Source organism: Onthophagus taurus, chromosome 2, assembly GCF_036711975.1.
Source record: "Onthophagus taurus isolate NC chromosome 2, IU_Otau_3.0, whole genome shotgun sequence".
Lineage (NCBI taxonomy): Eukaryota > Metazoa > Arthropoda > Insecta > Coleoptera > Scarabaeidae > Onthophagus > Onthophagus taurus.
Genome location: NC_091967.1, coordinates 20,126,283 through 20,140,654, shown reverse-complemented (window position 1 = coordinate 20,140,654; position 14,372 = coordinate 20,126,283). Strand labels below are relative to the sequence as shown.

Sequence of the window (14,372 nt, the reverse complement as noted above, 5' to 3'; positions counted from 1 at the left end):
TTAAAGGTTATAAAGCATTCTAGTTAAAGTAATGGAAAGTGGAAGTAATTCTTGCACAGATTTCTAAACTTAGCATTAATTTTCATCATTAAATTTCACGCATTTTCTAGCTAATTTTAGTTAAATCAAAAATTTTATTAAAATAATACTTACAATTAAAACAAATCGACATAAACCTTCCATTCCAATCAAATTGTTTCCCCATCTTTCTCGTTTCTTTAAAAAACTTAAATCTAAACTTTCTCGTTCTTTAAAAATTAATATTAATTAATAACAAAAAGTTTTCACACACTGAGGTCCTGTTTTTTTTTAATGTCTTGGCCACATTCGCCGTCTTTCACTTCAGTAGCAACTGTGTTGCGGATTCCGCGAAGACTATGGTCTATAAAGAGATCCCTTCTCTTCAGTTGGAAGCCGTTGGGGCCGTGGTTATTGTAAGCGTTAGACCGTGGTGATTGTCGCCATTCTTCTTCAACTTTTCCTCGTCATAGTCAACTTGTCTCCAACGCAACGTCATCTTCGTTTTCTTCTTTTTATTCCTTGAATTTTTCTTGGTTGGCGAAACGGTTCTTCACGCGTAACGTCCATAATAAATTCTAATACAAATCGACGTAAGAATTTTTTGCTTGTCAATTTAAATGATTTAATAATCCATAAAAGAACCGTTACGTTTTTTGAGAAGAATTTTAAATTTTGGATAATAAATAAAAGAAAAAGTGTTGATCTTTAATCATCAGTGAAAGTAGATTTGAATAAATTAACGGTTCAATTTATTCTGATGACTCAAGTAATGAATGTTGTATTTAAACTTGTTTTAAATTTTTGGGTTCGCAAGCCACATGGTAGTTTTAAAAATAGAAAATAAATGTCATATTTTTTTAATCTACTTATTTATTTAATTTATCTTTCAATTTCCGCCTATTTATCCCTCATTAATTAGTATTCAGAAAGCCCCCAATTCAATTAGTATTTAAATTTTTCTTTCCGTTTCAAAATTAATACCGGGTTCCGACCCGTTAATGATGCCTCAATTTACTCAGAAAATTAAAAACCGCATCCAAAAGAAATTTATAAATTCACGCAGTTTGGTTAGAAACGCAAACTGAAAAAAAAGAATATTGGGAGGTTTATTTCTTTTATTTATTTACAAAAGAAAGTTAAGTTTTGTGATGTTGAATTGAATACTAAAGACATGGTCTTTTTTTGTTGTTATTGGGAGGAAAAGTTGAAATCCGAGTAATTCTCTAATTGATATTGCGGGCAGTTAGTTCGATTTTCAAATAAAACACCTATCGCCACATTAACCTACTTTATCAGAGTTTGGGTTAAAACCGGGGCAGATCTCGCTTCTCGTATGTAATGGTAGTGTAAATTAACGGCCAGCAGCCGGGGCCATTTGCATAGAACTTGCTGTGATTAAGGTCAATGTTTTCGCAATAGGAAAGTAACCGAAACATATAAAACTATTACAAGTGCATAATTATTTAATGGATGTTACAAAAAAATAACTAAATTAAATAATTATTACGTATTTTCTCACAGTTATTTTTGCCTTGTACTAAATTATATCTTTTAACATAATATAAATAAATTGATAAACAAATTGAGAATCAATGAAAAGGTTGATCAAAATATAACATAACTATAGTTAGAAAAACATCGAAGTGTCAAATAATAAAGTATGAGTCAACCTCAAAAACCAACGCTGCAAATAACTTCTTGAAGAAACCAATAATGTAATTTCTGCTACATATCGATGTAGTCGTTATTGCATAAAATCAATTCTAAATTGGCAACAGTTGTACAAGATGAATCAAATATATCTGTGAAACGACTACAGTCAACACTTACTGCACTTAAGAATGTTGCAAGTAATGGAGCGAAGAATTTAGCTTGGATTTACTATGAACAGCACAATTCTCGGGTATATTTCATTGAACATGGAAATTATACGATATAAATACAATTATCAAACGCAAAAAAAGCAAAAAATAAGTGAGTATCAAATCCAGAATCGAAAGAATGTCGAATTAATTGTTGGAGTAAATTGTCCATTAATAACGTCAAGAATAATGGTCACTTCTTCAACTTATTGCTTCTGTATTTTGCAGAGGAATTATTACAATACAGTAAAAGTATGCTTAAGTGTCAGTAGTTCTAGACGAGTTCTGCAAAGTATTTCGTTTATATAAAGTGCTTCTTAATGAAAAAGATCGAATTACTGTCCTAATGATGACAAGATATGGTGATAGAACAAGATCTTATAGTGAAGTGACAAATTTGTTAAACATTATAACCTACGCAGAATTGCGCAAGTACAAGTTGTGAGTTAATTCTTCCAAGTTTATAACCATGTCCTCTCACCACACAATCGTCACCATCTTTTAAATCTCCGTCTTTTTCTTAGACTCCTCTGGCTTTTCGACCCATTGGTTTCCAATCTGCAACTGTCCTTCTTGTTCTTTTAGTGCTCATTTGCTCCACGTGCTCCATCCATCCGAGTCTCATACTTTTAATGATCCTGACTTAATGATATCGGCACCATCTATCAATTGGTCAAATTCGTAACCTCTTGAATCCCTCTTCATTTTGAAAAGCTTCAAATGTTTTCCGCAACAAGAAAAATAGGGTGCCATTTAAAAAATTGACCATGACCTTCATATAACCTTGAAAATAAGGCCAAGGTCAAAAAATGTTATCGTCATATGGTTTCCCCCTTCGCACAGAACAACTTTAATTTGGTTCATTTTTATGTAAAGTAAACCGTTTTCGAGATAATCGCTTGTATCACGTTAAATGGACCACTCTGTATATACAGGTTGATTCTCAATCTATACGCATAAACTTGAGGATTTATTGCTCATGACAAATAATGACTAATAGATGAAAAAAATTGTAGTAAAAGTTTTTTAGTCTCCTAGATATCCGATATAATGGCTTTCTATTATAATGGATTTCTACTTTTCGGGTCACTTAAAAAGCACGGAAGGTAATACTGAGCAAATATTGCAAAATCAGATACAAATCTTTTACTACAAATTTCTTCGCCTATTAGCCATTACTCGTCGTGAGGAGTAAATCCCTAAGTTTATGCGTATAGGTTGAGAATCACCCTGTATAATAGGATTTTTATAATGTAGTTAGTTTTATATTTTTGCTCAATATTCTAGATTTGAGCAGTTTTTATTTTTCATTACTATATAATCCATTGTATGAAATGTATGACCAAAATATCTAACCACTAACTTCCAGATCTGTGTGGCTATTCGTGGCTGTGTTCTGTTGTAATGTCATGTCTTCGCTTATTTTTAGCCCTCTCCTCTGCGCTTCGGTGGCTATATATTCAAGTTATCTTTCTGTCCTCTTACACTTCTACTCATAATTGCTCTGTCATCGGCATAGGCGCAGTCTTGCTATGTTTTAGTACCAATATCTAATATATTTTCTGGTGGTTGCTTCCAGCATCAGATTGAACAGTGTAGCCGATCACCCCGTAGCACTCCAGTATCAATGGTAAATGCAGATGTTAGCTCTCTATCAACTCTTATTGCAGCCCTCGAAAAAGCTAAGCTTGCTTCTATTAACACTATGGAATGCTTGTTTAAAGTCTTCATATAATATATGTAACTTTTTGTTGTATTCGTATACTTTTTCTTGCATTTCTCGTAAGACGAATAGGTATCTGATTAAAAATTGTGCGTATAACGCGAAAGACGAACTGATACTCGCCCAGAATTTCCTCAGTTTTCTCAACTATTGTATTGTTTAAGATACATGCTAGTATCTTATATGCTACATTTAAAAATATGATTAGAACGTGAGTAGATTGCCACCGCTCTTATGAAAAGGTTGAATAATTCCAAGGGTTCATTTTTCTTGGATTGTCTCATTAATCCATATCGATATTATTAAATCATGGAAGAGGATGTTTCCATAGTGTAGGGGTGCACTGTGGGGTACTCGGTGTTTATTGTTTTCTCTATCCATCTTTGCAGTCATTTCGCTGTGTAAGAACATTTATCAGTCATCCTCATGCATTATTTCTTTCAGTTGCCAATGTAACCTTGTACACTTGTTTTTGTTGTGATGTTCTACCATTTCTTGTATCATATTGTATATCATATTGTAGTTGCCCTATTTCATTTTTTTTTTGATTATGGTTGTTTCTATTCACTCTGGTATTCTGTTGCAAACACTTTTGCGTGGATTGTCTCTTTTCTCCGATCGCCTTTCTACACTCTTCATACCACTCTTCATTCATTAGTTTTCCCGTCACATCAACGGTGCGACTTGTCTCAATGATTAAATTTTTAAGTAGTATTACATTTCAAATTTCTAGTTTCGCTGTATTCGCTTTGTTGTATTTTTTGGCCTTTCATTATAAGCTGTTTGTTGTTTTATTTAGCTCTCCCAAGTAGTGATCTGAGTCAGTCTGTTCCTCGGTATGATTTTATGTTCTGTATGGAAGTTGCCCATCTCCTACATACTAATACATGATTCCTTCACGTATATTTTTTCGTAGGATGCAAGTGCTCATGACTTTCAAGTGAATGTTTCCAGCAAATTATGCAACTCTGAGTCCGTTAGCTGTGAAGGCTGCTTCATGAAGACTGACTTTTCAAATCTTTAGCATTAAAATCTTTGAGGACCATAATAGCGTCATGTTTTGGAATTCTCCCACATATGGTTTGTAGTTCAACTGTTTGCAACATGCTCTTACGCAGCCTCAGTTGGAGCATATATATTGATAGATGATGTGTTGTGGTGTTTCCCATTTATTCTTCTGACACATAGTCTACCAGATATTGAATGATATCTCAAAATAGATGCTTTTTCTTCGTTTCCAGAGAAAATATAGCAAGTAATTTCTTTTATTTATGGTACCTTTAGTTTTCCATCTTATCTTCCTATTGCTGGAACGTTAATTATATCTTGGGATACATTGACCATAAAGCTGGGTTGTAAGATGGCTCGTACGTTCCAGGTTTAAAAAGCAAAATTTCGCACTAGAAATTGAACAACATTGAAGTAATTGAAGTGAATAAGCTAGCCGGAATCTTTGTGAATTATGTCGTTATTTTTTATGGAACGGTTACGAAGACATCGATTTTTAAATTAAGGCCCCTTTAATTTTTGGTGCAGTTGGTAGCAAATTAAATGAGGACAGTATTAAAAATTATTGATAAGTTTACATTTAATTAAATAAATTAAATAAATATAGAGTCATCACTATTGATTTGTACCCAATGTGTTCAGGGCCTTTTATAACTGGGCAGTTACAAATGTGTGTCAGCCAAATTGTTACGCTTTTGTAAAATTGACGATAACAAAAAAAAAGGTTGAAATGGTTTCGTATTTGAAAAGGGAGCGAATATTAATGATTAAAAGTAACAAAAACTCTCAACCATACGAAACCTCACAGCCTGTGGTGATAAAGTAGTTTTTTTCGGTCTGTTTTCGAGGGGGGAAAAGTTTCGAAATTAATCAACGGACGGAAAAATCCCCGCGTAAAAGCACAACTACGGTCTGCGCCACAAAGTTTAAATAACAAAATAAAAAAAAACATTCTTTTTTCATTTTAAATTATATTGAAATGTAAAAGTTAACATCTAGATATTTCCAAACAAAAGTTCAAAGTTCACTTTTCGTTCGGAGACGGTGCTTCTTTAATTACCGCTTCAATTGTACACCTTAATTACTTTCAATTCACTCGATCGAGGTGTTGTTTCTGAATCAGTTTCGTAACACGTCTTCTCTACTCCTTTTAAAATCGTTTATGTGTGTATGTGTCTTTCAACTGGTTCACCCACTTTTCGTTCGTATTTCTTTAGACGAAGGCTATTACGATTCGGAACAGAACTTCACACCACACCTTGATCTTTAAATTCTCGTTATAAACAATTTATATTTTTAAAACGTAAGTTTACCCTTGAAATTTTTTAATAAATATTCAGATTTCTAAATTAATTAAAACAAGATTTTTAATTTGCACTTTAAAGACTTTGAAAACGCAAATATAAAACAAGCTAATGCTGAATAACAACTAATACTAACACTAGCATTACGTCTCTTAAGACGGTTAAATCCGCATATTTCTAGGTCTAATGTTAGTTCTACTTTAAGTTGAATAAAAATATACGATAATCTGGCACTGAATAACAAGTAAAAGTAGAACTAACACTAGACCTAGAATTAGAAAGTTTCTAGTTCTAGGTCTAGTGTTAGTTCTAGTTTTAGTCCAATGAAAAATATACAACAATGTAACGCTGCATAACAACTAAAACTAGAACTAACACTAGCATTCGAACTAACACTAGACGGCTTAAGAGATGTACGGCTAAAACCGATTGTTTCTATTTCTAGCTCTAGAGTTAGTTCTACTTTTAATTCGATAAAAATATACAACAATCTAGCACTGAATAACAAGTAAAACTAGAACTAACACTAGACCTACAATTAGAAACGTTCAGGTCTGATGTTAGTTCTAGTTTTAGTTTAATTAAAAATATACAACATTACATTACATAGATTACATATCGGGTAGGAGGACCAATCACCTTGCAACGCGACCCTAAGGATCTATTGTACCCTGATAGATAACATTATCAAATTTCACTGTGCAGTCCAATGCTCTTAACGAACCTTAATGTCTTGCTCGGTGAGAAATCATTCAGATCCTTGAGGAAGATAAACTGCGACCCAAAAATCGAGAATCTGATACGATTAACAGCAGGGCAGTGGCATAAAACATGATCAACCGTCTCCTCGTCCTACGCACATAGTTGGCATTCAACATCGTCGGTTTGGCCCAACAAGCTGAGGTATGTCTTTAATTGGCAGTACCCAGTAAAGACACCCATTAGAACTTTAATGTTGCTACGAGCAAGTCCTAAAATATTCTCGGATTTGACACTGACAAGTTAATAACTGTGTCTCATTCCAGGAGAACTGGTCCAAAGTAAGCGAAGTTCCTCTTCAGCCCAATCTTATGTTTGGCCATCGTAAATGATATACCAACTGCCGGCTTTGGTCCCACAAACGCTTTAGCGCTGCCCTTTCCTACTAGCTCATCTGCCGTTTCATTGCCAGCAACCCCAGAGTGACCTGGATCAAATAGAACAAAGCACTTTTTCTAGGTAAACAAATGACTAATAAACACCCCTAAACATTTTTTATGCATCATATTCATCACTGAATTCATGTTTATTACCTTTCTAATCAGAGTCTTCGAGGTTTATGATGACCGGAGGAAAATCTTTAAAGGAAGTATTACCCACATGAATATGTCAGTCTTTTTCAATTCAGTTTTCAACGTGATTTATACAATTGTTCAATACTTCTGCTGTACACTTTAACAAAGCAGTATGCCTCAGGTTACTGATACGATTTTTCTCTTTGAAGGACATCGTTGATATGTTTATTATAATAGATCTTACAATACGCCCAAACTAGTTCAATTGCATTATGCTGACAATGATAAGGAGTAAGTCGTAACACTTCAATACTATTCTGCAGAAGATAATCGACGACATATCTTTTTGTATTTTGCAGCAAAAGTGGCACGATCTTTTCCTAAAGATAAGCTTTTGTTTCGTGTTCATTAACATTTACATTATGTTCGATTAAAAATTGCATTAAAACACTTTTCTTTGATGATCACGTCGGTGTTTTTTCTTTGAGGACTGAATGATAGGGCGCATTATCCATGATCACTACATTTCAGATACATTTTGCACTGCTGGAATTAGATTTTTGTTGACCCAGTTGTAAAAGATTTGGAAATTCATCGTCTTGTGGTCTTTGTCGGTATTCTTGCCATTAAAAAGTAATAAGCAATTTTCTAAAAAGCCACCTCTGTAACCTGCATGTAGTACAGTAAACCTGTCTCCGTCACTTTTTATTTTAATGTTAATCGAATCTGCCGTTTATCATCTACGAAATTCAGAACCATTCTTATTCCTTCTTTTGACTTTTTGAATAACGAAAGCTCAAATAACCGTCAGTGTGACATACTTATTTCAAAACATGATAAAACAAAAATCCCTATTAATTTTGCCAACTTTACAACAATTTAACAGGTATCATAGAAAAGAAACGAACTGTACTGTCATGTTCTTCACCCCTCACTCAAGAAAGATTTTAGCATTTTTTGTAAAATTAAGTCTTGTGGTTTTTTTTTTTTAGTAGTAGTGTGTATTGTCCTTCTGTAAGAAGGATGTGCTTCATTTACATTTCACTAGCAATACTTAGTCTTCTGCCAGCAATATCTGGTCTCTTTCAGCAATTGAGGCGTTTAAGTTTATATTTTCTAATAATTTTCCAAAATACTGCCAAGCTACTATTACGCTATCACGTGCACGACAATAAACTTATAGTTTGCATTTATAAGTGCCATTAAAGCAATCGAGTTCACTTTTTTGTGAATCCAGTATGCCAAATAACTAACAATTTGACAACGAATGTTGATATTTGCTGACACCCAGCTCTAATCTACGCCAAATCCATGGTTTCACCCAACAGCTTCTTTTTATTTTTTCTGTTTGTTTTTTTTTTTATTTTTTTACAACACTATTGCACTTGCAAATTTGTTTACACTTATGTTCACACACACCAAACACTGAAAGAAAATAAATTTTCCTTACGGACACATTTCACTAGTGGATATGGTCCTGAGAGAACTGTCTGAGAAATAGCTCTCGGAAGCTTTATAGACGCTCTCGGAGAGCTAAAACAGTCTCAAAACACAGTTGGGAGTAGATATCGAGTTACTCTCAGAAGTTTCTCTCAAGTGAACACCTAGCTTAAGTCTACTTTGTGTTAGTTCTACTTTTCGTCACAACAGTCTAAACTGAGATACTGCCTGCAAGAGACTATTTACAGCTTCCATAAGGCTAGAAACGGTAAGCAGAAAATTAGATCCTGGTTATACCCAACTAAACCAATGTCAAGCGAACCGAACCCTACTGTTAAGAAACTACCATCTGCTTTCAAAATATTTGATACTGTTGGCAGAAGACAAGATACTGCAGTATATTAGATCTGTCTTTAGAAAACTAAAAATTGTTGACAAGAAAACAAGATATACCTCTATTAAAAGAGTTGACAGTGCTGATAGAAGACTAAATACTGCCTGCAAGAGACTATTTACAGCTTGCATAAGTCTAGAAATGGTAGGCAGAAGACTAGATCCTGGTTATACCCAACTCAACCAATCTCATGCGAACCCAACCTGACCCTACTATTAAGAGACAACCTTCTGTTTTCAAAAGACTTGATGCTGTTAGCAGAGGACAAAATACTGTATATTAGATTCTTCTTTAGAAAACTAAAAATTGTTTGCAAGAATGTTAGATATACCGCTATTAAAAGAGTTGACAGTGCTGATAAAACACTAGATATTACCTGCAAGAGACTATTTACAGCTAGCATAATGCTAGAAACGGTAAGTAGGAGATTAGATTCTGGTTATATCCAACTCAACCAAACTCAAGCGAATCCAACCCTACTATTAAGAGACTATGTTCTGTTTTCAAAAGAGTTGATTCTGATGGCAGAAGACAAGATACGTAGGTCGGGTTCACGTAAGGCGAGTTATTACTGTACAACAATCTGACGCTAAATAATAACTAAAACTAGAACTAACACTAGTATTAGAACTAACACTAGACCTAGAATTAGAAACGTTCGAGATTAGCCGTCTTAACAGACGTACGACTAAACCCAAATATTTCTAGTTCTAAGTCTACTTTGTATCAGTTCTACTTTTCGTTCAATAACAATACACAACAATCTAGCACTGAATAACAATTAACACTAGAATTACCGTTCGTGATTCATACATCGTATAGACAACTCAGGGAATACCCCGAGTTTATCTATGAACATGGAATAGTGCTATTTCGGGAATGACCAGAGTTAGATTCTATCTATTTGTGCTAACATTTATATTTAAATATGATGATGTGTTAAACAGGTAATATTAATAGTATGACCTAAAAATATTTTGTCCATTATATCCAAAGTTCCTATATATAGAAGTTTTATTGTATTTACCTTCGTGCATTTACTCTAATTTAATTCAAGCCGTATGTAAAACTTTCAGGCACGAAGGCGAAACTAATAAATTAAATCTGGGATTTAGTCGACGTTTTCATAGCAATTACTTAAAAGTAAGTAAAAGTATTCGTATCTATTTTGAGTTATTTATGTTCATTTTAGTGATTCTTTAAGACGTTTTTTTTACATTAATTATAAATCATTTTTATGTTATTCTTATTATCACCCGTTTTCATGATTGTGCCAAAACAATAAACATAATTAACTTTTAGTAGGGTTCTCTACGAGTTAAGCTATAAATGACCCGAAATAATTTTATTTTTTTTTCGTTATGGTCATAGTAGTGGCCTAGTTGTGCCCTATTTCGACAACAAGAGAGAGCATAATAATTTATAGCTCATTTAAAGGAGAAAGACGACGTGAGTCGGAAAATCAATACTCAGTGGTTGTTTAGGAATTTTCGCCGTTAGATGGCGATGTCGGTTGTGGAAAATCTGTTCGTTTCCAGTGAAGATCGGATCGTTTCGGGTGGAAAACCAAGAGAACCCGAATCAGGCCGAGGATTATCGACTTTCGCTCTTACGAGGAGACGCAGGGAATATGCGCAAAAGCCGGGTCGTCGCTTCACGTTTCCGCCACTATTTTAACGCATTAAGTTAGCTCTCGTGCTGCTCTGAGGGTGGTTTTACGCAAAACATCCACCTCAAAAAAATTAATTATAATTAATCCACACTTATACATTATTCTCGCTCAGTCACCACCGGTACACAACCTTCGGTAAGTTTTACAAAATCAATTTACACCGAGCACAGCCGACTCTGCATTCGAGCATTTACTCTTTTTCTTATATATTATGCACTAAATCCTTACTACCTATTGCAAAAAAAAACTGTATTAGAACATCATTAGATTCTCCTTTAAAGTATTTGCTAAAAAAAAGTTTTCATGCACGTCAAACTTAACCCCTCCACCTAAAGCTTCGTAACTTTGAGGTTAAACGGTTACGTCATCGTTGACGTCATCGAACCGTGTAGAATAGCCCTTAGTACAGCACGATTAGACTTATTATCTTTAATACTATATTTATTATTATTATTTTTGTTCACTAAACGTATCGATTGCCCACAAAAAAAATCTTATCAACGTTTTGATAAACCACTATATATATTTACATATGTTATGCACTCGATACTCTTTATAAATAATTACAATTCAATCTAGTGAAATAAAGGGATTTTGCTTTTGGGATTGATGTTCCCGAAGCATCTGGACGTGGAATGAGCCAGCTTCTTTGCGTCTTGCGGTTTAAGTAACAGTGTACAGTGCGTTAATTCAAAATCCACCGTTACGATCTGACCAGTCTATTGGTCGAAGACGCGCATGTGCCTCCTTAAGAGCTGCGCGTCGCTGTCAGTGCATGTTTTGGTCTTATTTCGCTTCCGGTACTTGTGGTTCAAGAGGAACCGTCCTGATTTCTAAAGAAACTCTGTCTTGTGGAACTAATTGGTCGTTACGTCGTTGCTATACGAATGAGAAAAAAAAGAGATGAAAATTGAAAATACAAAAAGAAGTCTTATCACTGATTTTAAAGGAACGAAATCTTTTGATTTTTTTTTATTAATCTCTTCTCTTGGTGTGATGTCTCTTTGCTGGTATGCTATAATTAGGGTTTAGCATTAAATCAGTAAAAACCTTTAAATGAAATTAATTATTGGTGGAAGCGCCGGTTATTATTTTCAGATATAAAAAGAAGGTGGTGTAAAAATTGGTTCATTACATTTTTTTAATTAATTAAGACGTGCATAATTTTATGAAATCTTTCTTTTCATAAACAGGTTAAAAGCTTTCAAAATTATTAAATCAATACCTTTATTGTTACTTTTTTGGCATACATTTTTGATATATATCTTTAAATATTTTGTGCTAAAATGTTATCTTTAAGATTTATTTTCTTATCTTTTGACCTCTTTGTTCGATGTGATTCTGCATAATTCCTTAAAAACAACTAATTATCAACTTTAATTAAAACAGAAATGTCTTTGATTTTCTTCTGGATTATCTTCAATTACGATTCGATTCGGAAAACTTTTTTCAGACCCATAGTAAACGTGTTTTTCCCTTGGAACATGAATTATATTTAAAATTGATTGAAAAGCGATTTTTCCAGGTGCACCGGATAAAAGTGATTCCCCAGTGTTGATGAAATCGCAATTTGATGTCGATTTAGTTGGTAACTCCGAACTTTTTGATAATATTTTATCTATATAAAATTGAAAACAACTTTTTTAAAAATTAAGTAACTTTAACAAAAAAATAAAGCAAGTGAGTATAATATTCAAATTTTGAGTTAAGGTGTGTGAGGTTAATTCCAGATACCGGAAGTATCTGATTATTCGATGGCAGTTTATTAACTGAGATATATCCAACAGTTAATTTTTATCGACTCAACTACAAAAATTGATTTACTTATGATAAAGTACGCGATCCAAATAACGCCACTTAAGGTGTATACAAACATGAAAATTAAAACTAAGAAATTTTAATCTTCTATTTCAAACATATCCTAATGTAAAGTATATTTCTTTCTGAAATAGAATGATAAAACTTTGTAAACTGACGTTATTAGAAGCACCTAGTCCAAAAGATGTTAATAAAAATTAGGTATTAAAACTAATTAAATAGATACCATCACTTGTTATTAACACATACTGGGCATCTGTATGTTAAGAGGTTTGTGTTTTTTTCTGATGCCTTTACACTTATCATGTAAATATCTTACATAAAATTTACTGAAAGACATATTCTCCATCATCTTCGTCATATATAAAATACATGATGCAACTCTCCGTACCCGTGTCCATGTTTGTGCTAGGAAATCTAATCTTTCCCTTCTGGATCCAGAAATTTTTCTGGATGCTGCTAATTTGGACTTGCCTTATAGTTCAGTACCTTACGTTTGATGGTGTGGAGAGAATTGCTGAAAATGTACTTAGACGAGTTTTTGATTCATCAGATTGGTTCGTTGCGATTTGGGTTGAAACTGCTGTGAGTTGATTTTGGAGTTTTTTGTGCATGAGGGTTTTGTAATTCTAGTGGTACTATTTCCGACATCGGGATTATACAGATTCATTTAAGTGAGAAGATAAATTTTCTTTTCTTGGAGTAGCACAAATTGAAGATTATGCTTTATCTGTTGTATGGGACACAGCTGAAGGAGCAAAAGCCTCATCCGGAATAATCTCAGCGTTGATTATACATTTCCCAATAACCCTAAAGCCACTCTGTTTGTTATTTACTGTCAAAGCTCTGGTCCATACTCTACTGAAAACTTCTCTGAAATCACTCTTTCTCAAATTATATTATAGAGTTGCAACTCATGGGTTGTATTAGTTGCAAGGCAATATAATGTAATGCTTACCAGTATCGCTTGCGATGTTTGTATCTAGTTGAGATGACACTCTATTAAGTATTAGCACCATTTCTCCCGCTACATCATATAAGGCAAAGTGGTAAAGCCATCTGATGAAAATAGCCGTTTTCAAACAGCCACACATTTTGCATTTGACACCAAAGATTTTAAATCTATCACTTTGCAATGATAACTTTCATTTCTCCCGCAGTGCATGAGTACGGTAGAAATTATTTCCACATGGTGTTTACTGTCGTAAGATTATAAAGGATATTCGGTATCGCAATTGATAAGGTTTTGGTCCCAAATCTTGTGCTTTGTCGTAAATCCGTGTATATCTGAAATCATCTCCGTTAATATCTTATTTTACTATCGAGACAAGAGACTCGACACCTTCTTGTCTTTATTTTTGAAGAGTCTTTCGGCGCCTTTGTTATGTTATTCCCTCTTATTTCATTGCAACCTCTGATGTAACTGACGGTAATTATTAGTTATTTTATCCACCTTAATTATAATTTTGACACCTTATGTTAATTACTTTAGATGATAGAATCAACACTATCTTGTCGTTATTTTTGAAGATGGTAAATAGAAATCAGCAGACTTTAAAAGCGTCTGTTTTATCATATCTTTATCTTAATGTAGTTCCTTCTTCTGCAAACATCTTCTGCGTTAATTGGTTTGATACTTCAGTTCCAGCCTTATCAACTGAGGTTTTGATTATTTAGCTTTTCCTTTCTTGCGGCAGAACTTAAAGGGAAGGAGTTTTCAAATGTCGTGTGGGCAATTTTTGGATGCTTTTTAATATTTCCCTTTTTACCAACAGATATAGACATATTACATAATAAACAAACACAATTTTCTTCAACTTCGGTAAGGAGTTATTGTTCTTCCTATTCCGAATAGA

The 14,372-nt window shown here is 33.7% G+C and overlaps 2 protein-coding genes across 8 annotated transcripts in view; one reads left to right on the top strand and one right to left on the bottom strand.

The window, feature by feature from the left end:
* The window catches only part of LOC111415181 (DM13 and DOMON_DOH domain-containing protein skeletor), a 34,377-nt gene extending 33,904 nt beyond the window's left edge, over nucleotides 1-473 (bottom strand). Inside the window, exon 1 of the mRNA XM_023046732.2 lies at nucleotides 154-473. Within this exon, the coding sequence (XP_022902500.2) occupies nucleotides 154-205 (52 nt within the window). The 5' untranslated portion in view covers nucleotides 206-473. The remainder of the gene's footprint in view (nucleotides 1-153) is intronic.
* The window catches only part of LOC111415183 (synaptic transmission protein complexin), a 308,454-nt gene that overhangs the window by 39,321 nt on the left and 254,761 nt on the right, over nucleotides 1-14,372 (top strand). Inside the window, exon 1 of one of the 7 annotated variants that reach the window (XM_071194453.1) lies at nucleotides 6,944-7,136. The exons of 5 other annotated variants lie outside the window; for them this stretch is intronic. The gene's annotated coding sequence lies outside the window, so the exon portion shown is untranslated. Of the gene's footprint in view, nucleotides 1-6,943; nucleotides 7,137-10,740; nucleotides 10,834-14,372 lie in introns of those variants that run through there. One more of the 7 variants, XM_023046734.2, reaches the window with a different exon arrangement.